Source organism: Protopterus annectens, chromosome 5.part0 (assembly GCF_019279795.1).
Source record: "Protopterus annectens isolate FY-2018-M chromosome 5.part0, PAN1.0, whole genome shotgun sequence".
In the NCBI taxonomy this organism is placed as follows: Eukaryota; Metazoa; Chordata; order Ceratodontiformes; family Protopteridae; genus Protopterus; species Protopterus annectens.
The window spans coordinates 232,411,833-232,428,253 of record NC_056735.1 but is presented as its reverse complement, the minus strand read 5'-3'; the positions used below and the strand labels follow the sequence as shown (position 1 = coordinate 232,428,253).

The 16,421-nt window shown below is 37.9% G+C and overlaps 1 protein-coding gene across 1 annotated transcript in view; it reads right to left on the bottom strand.

Moving 5' to 3' along the window:
• Positions 1-655: 655 nt before the first annotated feature.
• The window catches only part of LOC122802553 (zinc finger protein 420-like), a 128,785-nt gene continuing 113,019 nt past the window's right edge, over positions 656-16,421 (bottom strand). Inside the window, exon 4 of the mRNA XM_044072214.1 lies at positions 656-8,045. Coding sequence (XP_043928149.1) covers positions 4,399-8,045 — 3,647 coding nt within the window. The 3' untranslated portion in view covers positions 656-4,398. The remainder of the gene's footprint in view (positions 8,046-16,421) is intronic.

Sequence of the window (16,421 nt, the reverse complement as noted above, 5' to 3'; positions counted from 1 at the left end):
CAATAGCCTAGTAACTTCCTATGATCCTAAAAAGAAAAGGATGGTTTCCAGGATCCCTCTTTTCTGGCAATCAGAAACATTCTGGAGTAAAACCCTGTTCTTCTTTGTGATACTGGAATGGGCTCAATGGTGCCCTGATCAGTAAATCCTGTGGGTAACTGCTTATAATTATTTGTTGCAAGCTGATCATTAAAATTATAAATTTCTTCACCACTACAGCAAAACAAAAAAAGTATTTTGTAATGCTCAATATTTTCCAGAATATTTCAGCTTTACCTTGATACCCCAAATTTACCTAATTCTGAATGGGAGACCTTTCAGGCAACTGGGTTTCTGATTACCTTTATGGTGGTTCTGGAAAAAAATGTTGCACTGTTTTCAAACTACCTTGCTACAAAGTGTGGAACGTTTTTTGCTGTTATTGTTAAATCAGATAACAAGATAAAAATTCACTCACTTTTTTTTTTTTTGCAAGGGCAACCCAGGATCCTTTCTGAGTGAGGGATTCCTGAGAGTCATATGCTAAGTAAATGGAAACTGACAGACTCAAATCCGAGACTACAGTACAAACTCAATTAGCAACTCAAAGCCTTAATCAATTTGTTAAACTGACAGGCAGAATACAATCAACTTAGACAATGTTTGCCAGGACAGCACAGTTTGGTTAAGTGTGATTTATTCTAATCTTTCTGTTATGCAAAATGTTATTAATGACATCCCACAATAATGACACCAGGTTTGCTGATGAAGCTTTGAAACTCTGGCCCTCTGTATCACACATACTGTTTGCATGAATGCCATGAATCTTGTTGATAACGTAACATTCTTATTTGTAAGGTGCAATAAATCATCTAAAAAAAAAAAGCTCTCATAAGTTGCTTACACACCTCTTACTTTGTTATAAGCTGACACTTAAAAGGAAATGTTATGTTATCTCTGCATGTACAGGTTCTGTCTTATCGGTACAAGAACTTTTGCCTAGTACACAGGTATGCACATTAGTGTGGGGCAAAAGGACAGAAGCTCTGTAATCACACCACCCATGTACATCTGTACATTGTGACATGGAAAGCCAAAGGTGTGGTAAGTCGTTGCACAATCCACACAGTGAAACCACGGTATGTATTCTGAAACTGTAGGGATGCTCATACTTGCACCTCAAATCAGATAACTTCTTACACTGGTATGAGGTGCATATGTACTATTAAAAAGCATGGAAACGATTCTGTTAGGTTTTCTACCATAAATCCAGCTCATTCTCACTTACCCGTGTCTCTGACATCTTTCTAACCTCTGACATTCCCATTCGGAAACAGTCAAGGAGTTAATCCACATTAACTACAGCACCCCTTCTGACACTCTCTTACCATATTCTGTTCTGACGCCTCATTCACCTCTTCATGCTGAACACAACAAGGAGGGAAGGAGGGGTTACACTTCCTGTAAGTCTGTATTCAGTGTATAAAGCAAACTGAATACAGTACGGAAGGATGCAAGGAACAAAGTTCATCTGAAAACATTAATGTAATTTCTGCACGTTTATAAGTTATTATCCAGTATTACAGGTCAAAGGCCATTCAAAAAATACTGACTTGGTGAAATTTGGGTTAAAAGTTACATTCTTGATTCAGTTATTAAGATCTCTCTTGAAATTACAGTAACTGGTTCCGAGTCTAACAGTGACCGGTAATCAATTTCAATTTTTTGGGATAAGTTGACCCTCCTACAAGAATAAGGCATGAGGATAAAGAAACTGATGCTTTTGTGTTTAAATTTCAAAGTATTATTGCATGATTATACTGTTGTGTAATGAACATTATCGATGAAGTAATGAATTTTATGTATCTGTATGTATGCAAGTGCAGCATTTTGTTACTTTTCTTCTGTTTTTCACTTGAAGCTTTTGTCAGTGCTCAGCAACGAGGACAGCACAGTTCTTGTCCACTATTCCATTTATACTTGCCATTCTACAGTGGTTGGCTGGCTAAAGCATGACTCCTCTGGTGACTAGTCAGGAAGAGTAATGCCAGTTAGGTAGTACCTTACGACTTGGCACCTTTGTACTAACAGTTTTGTTAAGCAAGAATTAGCCAAGAGTCACACTTTAGACCTGCAGTGCATGCACATGTCATGAGCCTATATATGAAAATTTCAGGTATGGAGTTTCAGAAGGGACATCCTCAGTTCAGCATTTCATGTTTGTCTGCTATTTGCATATCACAATGTTTGCAGTAGAACAAACTAAGCATACCGGTACAGTCAATACTTACAAATCCTCAGTGAATTTAATCTTTAATGCTACTATGAAAGCAGAACCAGTCTTCCATTGGAACATACTCTGCATTCAGTATATAATATTTATTTCTTTCATTTATTTTTGCAGAGGTTACTCTTCTCATCACTTATGGTTTAACTTTAGTGGCCTTAAAGGGGGGGGGGGGGTCACATGTACTGGTACAACGATACCAAAATTATTTATCACCAACTTCAGATAATTTTGAATCTGCTTCCATGTCATGGTTTTCATATTTTCTTAATGTACGATGCTTTTGCTGCTAGTGACAGTTGCTAGACTAATACAACACTGAATTTGTCATTTTTCCAATTCTTGTGATTTTTTTTATTATTATTTTTTTTTGTCAATACCTTCTCAGTACCCTGGTGTAAAGTTATCACTTTGGCTATTACTATCCATGGTATAATTCTTTTTCTGTTGTTGTTCTTTGTTGCTTCTCTGCAACTAGTGCATTATAGCCTGCAGTTTCTTCATATAAAGAGTATTATGCAGTCTACTACACAATTTTGAAACTGTTTTTCACTCCATATTAAAGACCTGCACTAGACTGCCTTACTGGCTTTTGGTATAGATTTTTTTAATGTTTCTATTGTAATTTAGTAAATGAAACTGCTATTATCAGCATCTCAATACATCACTAAACACACCATTTATGTGTCTAGTAGTGATCAGCTTGCTCAGATGTTCATGCAGCTGTAAACTTTCTCATTCTTCATTTCTTCTGTGCTGTTTTGTCTTTACATTGTGTTCCCTTTTTACACATTCTGTAACAGGTTGTTTTTAGTTACAAATGAGATTAACATACATCTCAGCTTTCCCAAGAATACTTCTCCTTATCCAAGGATGGAAGTACAGCCTACAGCTTAATTACACAGATCCTGGAATACGTCTGAATCGATGAATGCCAAAATATTAATGCAGAACCATAGCAGTGAATATGTACACAATCCTTCTCAAGTAGGTTTGTTTCTACATTGGGCTTTAAGACGGATAACTGTGCCACACAATGTTTTCTATAAAGTTCTAAGCAGGAAACATTTCTTGTCTTTCTTAGGTAGTCTAGCACTTTGTGTGGTCACAGCTGAAATCCAAATGTGGCTTACAGTTTGTATTTTAACTGACATATTCAGAGATTTTAATACCTTAGTAAAACTGGATGGGGTGCAAGACAGATTGCCCTAAAGTACAGTTCATTCTGTACATATTTACAACAGTTCAGATAAAATAAAATGCTCTGGATTTCCACGAAAACCTAATTATTTTCCTTCCTACGTGGTGCAGGGATATTAGAGTTGATTATAAAAAGTAGTGAGGGTTGGAAGTGTATAGCCTAATTTGAATGCTGTAGAGAAGATTGCCTTCTGCCAAAAAAATCAGATTATTTTCTGTAGATGGAGATGTACTTGAGTTTGTTTGCCTCAGCATAATGTGTATGTCCTCCGATTCACCATATTATGTTCATCAAAACATGAAATGCTCATAACTCAAATGAACCAGATTCATATGTTATATCTGTACATATAAATGAAGTGATGAAATTGATACTTCTTAATTTTTGCCGCATAATAAGATTATTCATTACACAATTCCCAGTGCAGGCGTAATAGCATTCTCATCTCTACTGTTTTATTCCACATGTCCAAGGATTTCTCAGTACCATGGTCAAAAATATACATCGATCCTAAGTCAGGTCAGATTTTATGTCAAAGAAATCAGTACTGCTTTTAACATTAATTTTTAGAGTTTTATCCTTGGCATTACAATGGATGCATAGAAATGAGCATTGGTGGCATATATAAATGTGTCTTAAAGTAATGGTTTGTTAGTTCAGTTGTCTAGAAAAATACATGAACAATCCAAGTGTCTCTGTCCTACATTATTTTCGCTTTGGCGCACTGAAATGATGTCATTGCTGTAGTAGTATAACACCATTCTGACTAAAAATTCTTTTCACAAACAGTTCATAAGAAGGTCATTGTTTAACGTTTGCTAATTTGATACCATGTTCCCCTGAAGACACATCATCTGGTACAATCCAGTGCAATTAACATGGTGTCTCAGCTAAAAATGTTAAGAAATTCACCATTATATTGGTTTTGATCTCAAGTGTGTGTTTGTAGATGATGCATTAAACTACGTTTCACAATAAAAGTTTTGTCACAGTAAGTACACTCATATGGTCTCTCTCCAGAATGCAGCCGCTCATGAACTTTCAAATTACTTTTCCATGTAAAACACCTACCACACTCTGTGCATTTATATGGCCTCTCTCCAGTGTGTGTTCTCTGGTGGGATATCAGGGTACTCTTATGGGGAAAACTTTTGTTGCATTCATCACATTTATATGGTTTTGCTCCAGAGTGTGTATTTGCATGCATTATTAGACTTTTCTTGTGGTGAAAATACTTGTTACACTGATCGCATTTATATGGCTTTACTCTGGGCGGGGCCACCGGAGGCACTCTGCTCATTTGTTTGTGGAAAAAATATTTGCTGGGCAAATTACTTCCATTACTTTCATAAGGCTGTTCTTTTACATCTGGCATTTCACCAGAATGAGTCCGCAGATGTCTTATCAAGTTACCTCTTTGATAAAAACTCCTGGTACACTTGACACATTTATAAGGTTTGTCTCCGGAGTGAATTCGCTGATGCACTTCTAAGCCACTCTTCCAAACAAAACACTTTTCACACAGATGGCATTTGTAAGGTCGTTCTCCAGAATGCAGTCTCTGATGAACCTTTAGATAACTGCTACGAGTAAATTTCTTACCACATTCAGTACATTTATGTGACTTCTTTCTAGACAGCTTCCTTCGGTGGGCTTTCAGATTACCTTGTTTAACCAAACCTTTGTCATATGAAACACTTTTACACAGCATGTCTTCAGAATGAGATAATTTTAAATGCACTATCAGATTTTTCTTGTAGCAAAACTGCAAGTTACATTTATCACACTTATGTGGCTTATTTCGTGGTTCAGTCTGCTGATGTATTCTTAGATCTTCTTTAGGGTGTAAATGCCTGGCACTCTCAACAGATTTAGACACATGATCCGTGTTATTTAATGTTTCAATATTTTCTCTGGAATGAGTTCGACGATGCCTTATCAAGTTACTGCTTTGGTGAAAACTCTTGCCACATTCAATGCATTTAAATGGTCTCTCTCCAGAATGACTGCGCAGATGCACAACTAAGCCACTCTTCCAGGCAAAGCACTTGCCACATACAGGACATCTGTATGGTTTCTCTTCCTTCCATTTAATATCTTCTAATGTATCAGAATTAATTTTCTGGTGCTGTTCCAGAGCACTGCTCTGAGGTAAATAATTGTTAACTTGAGTAACTTCAGATTTCCTTTCACCCAAATGACTTTCATGATGCACTTTCAGGCTACACTTCCAAGAAAAACTCATGCCACATTCACTACACTTATGTGGGCCTTTTACAGCATTAGTTCGTTGGTGAGCTAGCATATTTTTTTTCCAAACAAAATTCTTGCCACATTCCATGCATCTGTATGGGCTGTCCTGGTTTATTTTTTCATTCTCCAGATGATCACGATATTGATATGGTCTGTTCTTCCTTTTATCTGCATTGTGAACCCGTAAATGGACCATTAAAGTATACTTCACATTAAAACCTCTGTTGCAGACAAAACATTTATATGGTCGCTCACCAGTATGCAGTCGCTGATGAACCTTTAGATAACTCTTCCGGGTAAAAGCCTTGTCACAGTCACCACATTTATATGGCCTTTCTCCAGAATGTGTTCTCATATGGGATACCAAAATACTATTTTTAGCAAAACATTTGTTGCATATAGGACATGTGTAAGGCCTCTCTTCTGAGTGAGTCCGCAGGTGCATTATCAGATTTTTCTTGTAGCAAAAACACTTGCTGCATTTTTCACACTTGTAGGACTTCTTTCTTGAATGTGTTGGCTGTTTTATTGTGAAGTTTGTTTTGTTGTGAAAATACTTACTGCTTTCAGCAGAAGTAAACACTAGCTCTCTGTTATTTAATGTTTCAATATTTTTTCTAGAATGAGTCCGTCGATGCCTTATTAAGTTACTGCTTTGATAAAAACACTTGCCGCATTCAGCACATTCATATGGTCTGTCTCCAGAATGAATACGTTGATGTACCACAAAGCCGCTCTTCCAGATAAAGCACTTACCACATATAGGGCACTTATATGGTTTCTCTTCCTTTGGTGTGATGTTTTCATATGTACCAGAATTAACTTTCTGATGCTCCTTTAAGATGGGATCATCATACTTTGTTAGTTTATACTGCCTCTCACACAAATGACTTCGATGATGTACTTGCAGGCTACACTTCCAAGAAAAACTTTTATCACAAACAGTACATTTATATGGGCCTTGTCCAGAATGAGCCCGCTGATGTGCTAGCATATTTTTTTTCCAGACAAAACTTTTGCCACATTCAGTACATTTATATGCTTTTTCCCAGTTTATACCCTCTAATTTCTCATTATACAGATATTCTCTGTTCTGGGTTTGATTACCACCGTGAACTCTTAAATGGGATATTAAGCCATATTTTACATTAAAACTTTTGCCACAGTCATAGCATTTATACGGTCTCTCTCTCGTATGCAATCGCTGATGAACTTTTAGATAACTTTTCCTAGTAAAGCTCTTGCCACACTGAGCACATTTATGTGGCTTCTCTCCCGTATGTGTTTCCAGATGAGATAAAAAAATATACTTTTTGGCAAAAGTCTTATTGCACACAATACATTTATATGGCCTCTCTCTTGAGTGAATCTCCAAATGCATTACCATTTTTTTCTTGCATGAAAACTGTATGTTGCATTCATCACATTTATATGGTTGTTCTTTCATATCTAACATTTTGAAATGTTTACCAGCATGAATTTGCTGATGCCTTATCAGATTACTGCTATGGTAAAAACATTTTCCACATTCAAAGCATTTATGTGGTCTGTCCCCAGAGTGAATGCGTAGGTGGACTGCTAAGCCACTCTTCCAGACAAAGCACTTGCCACATACAAGACACTTGTATGATCTCTCGTCTTTAGGTTTAATATCTCCAAATGAAACAAAGTGAATTCTCTGATGCCGTTTCAGGCTACACTTGTGAAGGAAACTCTTGTTACATTCAACGCACTTATATGGGCCCCCACCTAAGTGCATCTGCTGATGGAGTGCTAAAGCACCCTTCCAAGAAAAGCCCATGCCACATTCATCACATGTATACGGCTGGTCCCTTGAAAAAATTAACTGATTGTTTTTCAAGTTACTGTTAGTCAAATGTTCACTGCCATGTACACCAGAGTCACACTGCCCTTCTGTAGAATGACACTTCTGATGTCGCACTAGGTTTCTCTTGTAGCCAAAACTCTTGTCACACTGTTCACATCTGTATGGTTTTTCTACAGCACTAATTTCTTGATTTATTAACAGCATACGCTTCTTTTCAAACAGTATATATTTATTTAACTCCTGGAACTGATGAATGGGTCCATGCAGCTGAACTGAACTTTTATCATCAAACTCCAATGCATTTAATTTCCTTAAATATATTTCATTTTTGGTATCATCAAAATACTGCTCTTCTTTAACCTGCTTTACTGTTATCATCTGTTGGTCACTGGAAGTCCTGCTAGTTTGAAAATATGAAGGTTTTTCTTCTGTTACGTGGATCATCTTGGCAGCCTCATACCGGTCCTCACTTTCACTGTTATCAAATGCCCTGCTAACTACAAAAAATAAATATGTAATTAGTACAGATTTACAGTTATGAAATACAAATATTTATTTTATTTGCATTTGCTCATATATATTTATAACTTACAGATGACATTTTCATGCACATCTTCTCATTTAATTCCAAACTGAGCAAAACCCACTTGGGACAATTCCTCTTTTGGGAGTGGCCTCAGAACTCTGAGCTGGATAAAGGAAAACTCTGTCCTGAAACTCCATTTTTTTTTAACCTGGATATCCTGTGCTGTTAAAACAATGCTGATAATCACTCGCAACATTTCAAGTTGTACTTCAATTGTTTTTACTCCAAAATGGCCATCATGTGGTCAGCCAAACTGACAGAACTGTGTTTTCCATAAATTTTGTCTTTTTCCCAGAAGTTGTGTCATCTTTATGACTCATCCTGGACAAACAGGTAAGATTTTTTTTTCATTTAAATAGTGACGGTGCTGTGAGTTGGCAGTTCCTTAGCCTTCAGAAGCCAGATACTTTTTCACTGAATCATCTCAATTAGTGCTAATTGATCAGTGATTTATCTATTTAAACCCTATTCTAAGCAAGCTAGTTAAACAGCAGAGTTTTGTTATGCGTTTTCTTAATATTTAACGTCTTACCTTTGCACCATGGCATGTGGTATACAAAGTGCACAACAGCATTTTTACTGCATCAGCAAACATTTTCAGCCACTGCTTTAGTTAAAAATACTTGTAAAACTTCTATCTTCCCTAAGCTTATGCTGAAGATAAACAGTACACTTTAACCTCAGGAACATCATTACAGAGGAAAGTGTGAGGTGCGTCCAGAGACTTTAAGGATGCAGCACCATGCATGCACAGAGATGCATCCATTAAAATGTAAGGATGCACTTCACACCGGGTCTATATTATATTATCGTACACATACAAAAGCGAACGATAAATAATCAACCCCATGTAAGCAAAAGCTTGCAATGTCGAAACCTCAGAACAGCGATTTTTTCCAAGGGAAAAAAAAATCACTGTTACAAAATAAAAAAAAATAAAAAAACTTTAAAACATTACATAATGTGGAGGGCTGTGCCCCCCACACACCAAATATACCAACTCCGAGATCGCACTACAGTGCCGAAAATGGCAAAGTAACAAAAGCAGCCAAGCAAATTCTTTCCCAGGGAAAGAATTCGCTGAAAAGCCGCTTTGCTATTTTGCCTTTTCGCTCTTTTCGGTTCAGTCAAGATGCATTCAACAAACTGCATCAGCGATCTGGTAATAGGAACCCCCTCACACCATCCCTAGACTGACATCACTTTTGCACTAAATTTACCTGGACTATGGCTTAAAAAAAAAAAAAGTTTACAAAGCTTTTTTTTTTTTTTTTTTTAATTAAGAAATGTCCCAAGTAAATAAGGAATGACAAGAACACAAATGGATTGGGGTACTTAAGTCACTAGATGCAGTGATGCACCTAGGAACATCAATACTATACCTTAGTGCTCCAAACCTGTCCTCCTTAAACGACTGTCAGGTATTCTGCCTTACTCTTCCTGAGGGGTTAAACTTGTTAGTTCAGAGTGACAGCCCTGCTATTTATTGTGGCCGACAGTTCACAGATAGTAAGGTTTGACGTATTCATTTTCAGACTTAAATTACTTGCAGCCACAAGGATAAAAGCAATATTCCAATGGCCAGAATGAAAGCACTTACCAATTTGCTCATGTACTGCTGCAGCGTAACTAATTTACCATTTTCCATATAATGATTTATCTAAAAATAACTCTTTGAAAAGGCTTTTCAATTTCACTGGTAATGTGTGTGCTTAACTGACCTCATGCAAGACACAGTCCCAGGACATAAACAATTGTGGGTGCTGAGAACCACTGAGTGCTATGGAGAATGCTATGTATAGCCTACGTCACAAAGGCTGAGACATATTCATTTCCAAAACAGTGTGAGAAAGAGGCAAAATGTTGTGGCATCTTTAAGATCTAAGGCAGGAATAAAAAATGGAATTAATGAAATGAAAAGAACTGAAGGGTTTCTGTGGCAAAGAGGGATGAGTCCGTGGCTGTGATCTGGGTTTAATTAGCATATCTGGTATCTGCCGGAGTATGTGTAGGGAGGATGGATGCACCAATCCTGGGGGCAGGGTTGCTGCAGGTTCATCTTGTAGGACTAAATAACTGCACTTGCATCTGTGGTTTCCCTACCTATTAGGGGTAGCAGCATGTATGACCGCATAGATGTGTGTATCCTGTAGCAAGCACTTATGGAAATCAAAGCCACTGGGGGGGGGGGTTAGGTCCTGCTCAGTCTGGTCTGCAGTCTGGCCCACTCCCTAACACATGATTTACAACTCTAAGGGAACAAGCTGATTTAACTGTCACTCTGGTCAGGGAGTAAATGAGCCACAGTGCTCTCACCCAGTGTAGGTAAGAAACAGGCCTGGTCTCAACCCTACAAGGGGAGAATGAATGGGCTGAATGGCTACACAAAAGAGAGCCACTGGGCTCACAAAGATGATGGGGTGAGAAACAAAGTACTGGAGGGTTTCTGTGCCTAGATGGCATTACAAGGTGGAAAAATAACTCTGGGATAAGATTAACAATATTGGAGTGAGGAGTTTTCCCATAAGTGACCCACTCGCAGTCACAGATCATGTAAGTGCAGACCAGAGAATAAAGTCTGTGTCTATACTGTTCATTGTATCAGTGGGTCTTAGCCTTAACTCTTTACACTCCACCACCACTGCACAGTATTATAGATAAAATAAGGTTTCTTGCTACATTTCAAATTATGCTTGCAGCATAACTTCATGCAAACAATTTTGTTTTGGTTTTCAACGGTCTATTTCAGAAAACAATGAAGTATATAAGCAGCTAATATGACATACAGTAAAGCACATTAACAAAACATCAAAAAAGTTGTAAAGAGGCATTTTGTGCTTTGCTGTTAATGACATTTCAAATAAATTACTTCACTCACAACTCTATTAAAAATCCAGCAGTATTAGGGAACTAAAACAAAGGTACTATATTTAGCCATACATAGCTAATGTTTCTAAATAATAACACAGCATCCTCAATTAGGCTACAGTAGTGATACAAATCATATCCTTTAGAAATCATGTAAATCAATAACATCTGAAGTCACCAATAAGAATTTAAAGCTGTACATACACAGGTAAACTCGTACATGAATACTGCTAAGTACTACCAAGGACCTATACCTAGGACTACAAAACTGTAAGTAAACCACTGTAAGGAGGATGTAGGCTAAGCAAACTACACATATCCCTCCAAGGGAGCAACGTACATACATAAGAAGTTACAAAGTTTCCAGCTGTATGCTTATCATCACAAATGATAACTGTCCCAAATCTAACAGCAACATCATTGCAACAAAACATCAGTTATACGACACTCAATGCAGAAATGTCATTAAATGTGTGCATTCTGTATTGTCACAGATAACAGCAGTCACGAGACTTTATGAAGCAAACAAGCATGCCTATGTAATGGTGCAATGATGCTACATGACTGTTTAAAGAAGGGTCTACATCACATCATCGAACTCACAGGAGTTCAAACGATGTAAAATTGAACCATTAAGTTCAAAACCCAAGAATTACGAAAACACAGAACAGAGATTTTTTTCCCCAGGGAAAAAAATCGCTGTTGTGGTACAAAAAAAAAACAAAACAAAACATGTACACTTTAAACTTAAACTAATGTGGGGGGATTCGCCCCCACACACCCCCTACTTAAATATACCAACTCCGAGATTGCACCACAGTGGAGGAAACAGCAAGGCCACGAAAACAGCCCTGGCTTCGCTATTTTCATATTTCGAACATTTGGGTTCGATATTAAAATGTTCAGACTCCTGTGAGTTCGACGTTGTAATATGGACCCTTTAAAATACATGTCTTTAACACAATATTATGCATAACCAGATGTGTTAAGGCATAGCGTTTTAATGCATACAATAATGCATCCACAATGAATATTAACATGCTATTGAGAAATGCAGCCCAGAGTTAAACAGCTGCATGCCTCTGCCATCTGCAAACAATCATATAGCACAGGAGGTATGATTACCATACAGAAATACTGCTGCCCTTGTGAACTGACAGTGTAAAACTTCTAACGAGGTACATACATGGATCACGGCAGGTTACTAGGCTAACAGCCCTAGAACATTTTTAAGCCTAGCCATTCGTGCCCCAGTTTTCCAATTGTCAATGCCCAAGGAATACACCAGCTTTGGTATATGCCTGTGCCTTATGGCACCTACAAGTTGCCCTGTCCATAAGGCAAAAAGTGACAAGACAGGTGTGAATTTGTGATTTGCCATCCATTGGTTCAAACTGTGTTTGAACAGGCTTAGGGAAGAGATCTGCTCCATATGAATGAGGAGTCTGTTCCAAAGAAGGGGTAATCTCTGAGACTCACACCTGTCCCTCCAATGTGCTTTGTTTATGTCATAGACAAGGTTTAGATCCTTAGATTGGGTAATTATAATGCTGTTTATTTTGTGAATGTGTAGCAGATTCATCCGGGCTGGAACAGAGAATGACCTGTAGGTTAGTTAGGCAGAAATTGTCTGTCAGTAGTCTGTAGGAGACTGAGTACTGGGATAGGGCTTTGAGGTTGTCTGCATAAGATGTTATTTACCCCCTGTACTTTTTTAGTGAGGAACTTCCATGGCCACTCCAGCTGCTGCAATTGCCTGGTCAGATATATGCCGAAGGGTATACCATACTCAATTATTGGTCTAATGAGAGTTGAGTACAGTGGGACTATGATCTCTTAGATCTGGATGCCTTGCCCTTACTTATAAGTTGTGCCAGGTAGTAGGATTTTCTCACCACCATGCCCACATTGTGATCAAAGTTCAGGTTACTGTCAACTCAAGTTCACATGTCTCTTACCAGTGGGTCTGTTCTTAAGGGAGTGTTATCAGTGTTGCAATTTGCAGGGGTGGTCATCTTTCCAAATGGTATAACTGTGCATTTTTTGCATTGAATTTTAGACCATGTCTTTGGCACCGGTTATATGTCTGTGTCAGACCCTCCTGGAGGATATCTACATCTTTTGGAGATAAAATGATTGCACCCAGCTTGCAGTCATCAGCAAATTTGATCAGCCAAAGGCCCTCTAAATTTGCTTTGACTTCAGAGAAGTATATTCTGAACAGGAAATGTCCCAGTACAAAGACACCACTAGAAACAGACCTCTTGCTGGAGGTGAATTCCCCTCACCCTAACTTTGTGTCTCCTATCCTTGAGCCATTTGGCTATCCAAAGGGTCACATAGGGGTTTATGCCTAAATTTGTGAGTTTGTCTACAAAACCAAAGTCAGGTGTTTGACAGGTAGCAAAATGCCTTTGCCAGGTCAAGGTAGGCAGTATGCATTGTTCTGCCCTTCTCCATACTCCAGTGACCTTCTCGAAGAAGCCCACTAGGTTTAGTAGGCATGACTTCCCCTTGATGAAAGCAAACTGGTAGGAGTCCAGTGTTTGAAGATTTCCTATGTCTTTGTTTATCAGGTCCAGGATAACTCTTTCTATGGCATGGCATATGTGAAGATTGGGTGAAGATAGATGAAGGCTGCCAGCCTAGCCAAATAGGCTTTTATACATAATTCTATCATTTGTAAATATGAATGTTGAATTACAGACTTGTTTTCTTAATTGAAAGAATATGCTGTGAAATGTTGAACTTTAAACAATGTAGCAACATTGCCCTCTGCTGCAAAGAAAGCTAAGTCAAGCATTTCTTTTCTGTCCTTTGAAGTTGAAATTATTTCATGCCTGTCCCTTTGAAGTTAGAATTTGGAGTCGATGAGTCTGGAGTCAAGCATCCTGCCTATTGTTTTAACTTAAGGAATAATTACTAGAGTTTACTTGTGGAATGGCTTTTATGGCTGTAGTTTCCTGCAGGTGCAAGATAACAATTATGTAGTATCTGTTAGCCTGGGAACATCAGGAAAGTGTGAAATGATGTACTGTTTATCAGAACTGCAATTTCAATTTAAACAGAGAGAAACATAGATTATTAAGCATTTTTGTCTTGACTATCCAACTCACAGCACTGTCTTGCTCATATGCAAGTTATCTCAGACTTGTGTTTTCTTTTAGAAATAACTAGGAACTAGAAAGATTAGACTAAGTGTTTTCCTGATGTCAGAACTGTACTGCTGAATTATTTTAAGTATTTATGTGTGATATTTGAACTCTTGACTAGCATTGCATAGTAGAAAGTATTGTCTTGTGTTTTTATTATTTATTAGGCCATATTTTAAAATCTTTTAACTGTGGCTGGTTTTTGTAGAGATAATTTAAGCTCTTTAAAGTACTTGCATGCCTTTGGTAAAACTGTACAAAACCACTCTATTAGCTTTAGCCCTGGGCTATACTACCAATTGGATAATAATATTGCACAGTAATAATTGGACACCCTTTTAAGAGCCTTTGAGTAGCTGATAAATATTAGCTGGGTGGTGGCATTGACTTCTGCCATATAGTCTGGGGAAAAGGGGCACAGCTGGAGAACAAGTGCCAGCCTTCCCCAGAAGTGTCTACGTGGTTGTGTAAATTCTTATCTTAAAGTGTGTGTGTGTCAGCTACTTAGGCAGGGAAACGAAGCACTGGTTGGACAGAGAGGGTAGTGGAGATTTTAGCTTGCCCAACTAGCTGAGATCTGGACCTTATAGCTGTGCCAGTGGGGAGGCTTATTGGGAACCTGGAGATCAAGGGAGCAACCAGCCCTGGACTGACTGTGATCTGTGTGTGCTCTTAAGGGAAATTGCACTTTACTGTGTGTATCTGTTATCCTTTACTCATATATGAGACGCCCTCTCTAGTATTAGTGGTGAGGATTGAGGCTCCTTGATTGCTGGGCCAGGGCATGGGCGTCACAGCATATATGACTAGTCAAATGTATTGTTCTGTAGTTCTTTGGGTCCTCATTTGTGTAGAGGGATGACCCTTGCAGTCATCCATTTACTAGGGACAAATCCTTTATGGAAGTTGCAGTTGCTCCAATTTCCATTCCTAAAAACATTACAATCTAAATTAAATACAGTACTTGCTCCTTCTAGCAGTGACTGACAATTGGAATCAGGTTGTGTACAAACAGAATATAGCAGTGTGATCTTAGTGGTACAGGACAGGTGTAGAGAAAGTTGTACCTTGTTCTGTTTTAATGGTGATGGAACTAGGGACTGCTACCAGACAATGCATGCTACGATTTACTGACAATTGATACCAATTTACATTCTGACCAACAGAGTGTTTAGGAGCTCATACACATTTTTTCTGAACTCAGCAGACATGTCACACACAGCTGCAAAGCCTTGCATACAGACTGATTTGCACACATCATTTGGGCTCTCACCTTTAGGACAGATCCTTGGCCAGAGCACAAGTTGTTTTAGAATCCTGTCCTTAAACTTCTTAATATCAGATATGCAATTTAAACGAACATTATTATTAAAAATGAATTTAGAAATGCAGAGTACTTGTCTTTGTCACATTATGAAAAGTAAATTAGAAAAACACAAAAGGCCAAGCACCAGAAACCTCTGCAGCTATAAAAAACGAAAAACAGAATACACACAAAGCTGCTGAGAGTAGGCTCCAGAATCCACAATGAACTTGAAAAATACCAAGGAACAAATCTGTGCAGAACTGCTTTATTACAACACACTAGCGCTTTCACAAAATGCTTCTTCAGGTGTAAAGCTGATACAAGGGAACACACCTTAAATAGCCTAGTTAAATAATTACATAATACACTCTAATTAATTTTCAAAGAAAACCTTAAAATCAACTTTAAAACATACATATGTATATACTAATTAATAAAACATACACCCTATATAAGAAACATGTATGTAACATTATGTATATAAACATATTTACAATTATTGTTTAATAAAAAATATATATGTATAAAAAATAAATAAAAAACAAAAATTACCTATGCAGAGCCCTTTTACTAAGAACTGGCTTCAAAGGCACATGTTCATTTAAACCATGACCATAGTTGGCTCTGAGCATAACTATCCACCTAGCCTCTACTTCCTTGGTTCTGGCTCTAATGTCTCCCACTCTTACACTCTCATAAGTCCTAGAAACAACCATAAACATAAACTTATGCTGCACCCCAATACTCTGTACATACTTAGCTAAAGCATTAGTCTTGGTCCCTTTACCTATATGGTAATAATGCTCTCTTATTCTATCCTTAAGGGTACGATCTGTCTTGCCTACATAAAAACATTTGCAGGCAATACAGCTGGCTAAATAAATCATGTACATGGTTTCACAGTCAGCCTGCACCCTAACATCATATACCCTACCTGTGTCTGGATGTACAAAGAAGGGTT